The sequence below is a fragment of the Propithecus coquereli genome, unplaced genomic scaffold (genome assembly GCF_000956105.1).
Source record: "Propithecus coquereli isolate 6110/MARCELLA unplaced genomic scaffold, Pcoq_1.0 Scaffold160, whole genome shotgun sequence".
In the NCBI taxonomy this organism is placed as follows: Eukaryota; Metazoa; Chordata; class Mammalia; order Primates; family Indriidae; genus Propithecus; species Propithecus coquereli.
The window spans coordinates 2,987,303-2,989,119 of NW_012140525.1; the positions used below are offsets into that span (position 1 = coordinate 2,987,303).

General features: G+C 35.1%; 1 protein-coding gene across 1 annotated transcript in view; it reads left to right on the forward strand.

The window, feature by feature from the left end:
* Positions 1-1,817, forward strand: part of SLCO4C1 (solute carrier organic anion transporter family, member 4C1) — an 80,945-nt gene that overhangs the window by 36,062 nt on the left and 43,066 nt on the right. The window contains exon 6 of the mRNA XM_012641057.1: positions 1,421-1,590. Coding sequence (XP_012496511.1) covers positions 1,421-1,590 — 170 coding nt within the window. The remainder of the gene's footprint in view (positions 1-1,420; positions 1,591-1,817) is intronic.

Sequence of the window (1,817 nt, forward strand, 5' to 3'; positions counted from 1 at the left end):
ACATCTGTTATTTTTGTCTTTTTAATTATAGCCATTTTGATTTATGTAAGACGATATCTCATTATGGTTTTAATTTGCATTTGTCTGATGATTAGTAATATTGAACATTTTTTCATATACCTATTGGTCATTTGTATGTCTTACCTTGCAAAATGTCTTTTCATGTCCTTTGCCCACTGTTTAATGGCATTATTTGGGGTTTTTGTTGTTATTGAGTTATCTGAGTTCCTTGTAAATTCTGGATATTAGTCCCCTGTCAGATGCACAGTTTGTAAATATTTTCTCCCTTTCTCCAGGTTGCCTGTTCACTCTTATGATTATTTCTTTTGCTGTGCAGAAGCTTTTTAGTTAAGTTCCTTTTGTCTTTTTTTATTTTTGTTGCCTCCGATTTTAAGGTCTCAGTCATGAATTCTTTGCCTATGCTCATGTCCAGAAGAGTTTTCCCTAGGTTTTCTTTCAGTATTCTTAAAGTTTCAGGTCTTACATTCAAGTCTTTAATCCATCTTGAGTTGATTTTTGTGTATGGTGAGAGATAGAAGTCCAGTTTTATTCTTCTGCATATGGCAATCCTGTTTTTTCAGCACCATTTATTGAAAAGGATGTCTTTTCCCCAGTGTATGTTCTTGTTGACTTTGTCAGTGTTCAGTTGGCTGTAAATATATGGCTTTATTTCTAGGTTCTCTATTCTGTTCAATTGATCTATGTGTCTATATTTATACCAGTACCATGCTGTGTTGGTTACTATAGCCTTGTAATATAATTTGAAGTCAGGTAATGTTATGCTTCCAGCTTTGTTCTTTTTGCTCACTATTGCTTTGGTTATTTGGGCTCTTTTTTGGTTCGATATGAATTTTAGTATTGTTTTTTTCTAATTCTGTTAAAAATGACATTGGTATTTTGATAGCAATTGCATTGAATCTTCTTTTGGCAGTATGGTCATTTTAAGGATATTAATTTTGCTGATCCATTGCATGAGGTGTGTTTCCATTTGTTTGTGCCATCTTCAGTTTCTGTCATCAGTGTTTTGTAGTTTTCATTGTAAAGATCTTTTAATTCCTTGGTTAAATATATTCCTAGGTATTTTATTTTATTTTTTAGCTATTGTAAATAGGACTGCCTTCTTGATTTGATTGTCAGCTAGATTATTATTGCTGTATAGAAATACTACTGATTGTTGTACGTTGATTTTTGTATCCTGAATTTTTAATGGATTAATTTATCAAATCTGAGTTTTTGGGTGTGGTCCTTAAGGTCCTTAAGGTCCTTATATCTAGAAGATATAAGAGCATATCAAAGGGTAGAAAATGTGAAATTTTGCAAGTCCTAATTACAACCGCAAATGCATGGGATTCTAGATTTTTTTTTTTTTAATGGGCCTTTAAAAATAAGGACAGAGCCACACATGTTCCTACTTCTCCAGCCAGCTATGGCTTCAGCAGGGCCTGTGCCACTAAATGCACAGCTGCCACAGACTCCAGAGGCCTGGAGGCTTCTGCCTGTGCTCAGACGTACACAGCGTCACCCTGGCCCTTTACTGGGGCCCCTGTTCTCTGGCGGGAGCGCTCCTTGGAAACTGTGGTTTTGACTCTGGTCAGCAGTTCTTTTTGCAGCAAAGCCTGCCTGTGTGTCAACTTGCAAGATTTGGCGTTACTCAGGCAAAAACCGGTCAAAATGGTTACTACAGGATTTGTTTCCAGAGGTTTGAAACATTCAGTGAAACTTTTTAAAACTTTGATTGCATGATGTATTTTTTTTTTAGAAAGTTATCGTTTTAGAATAATGGTTTTTTTTTTACCAAATAATAGTTCTCCTGAATG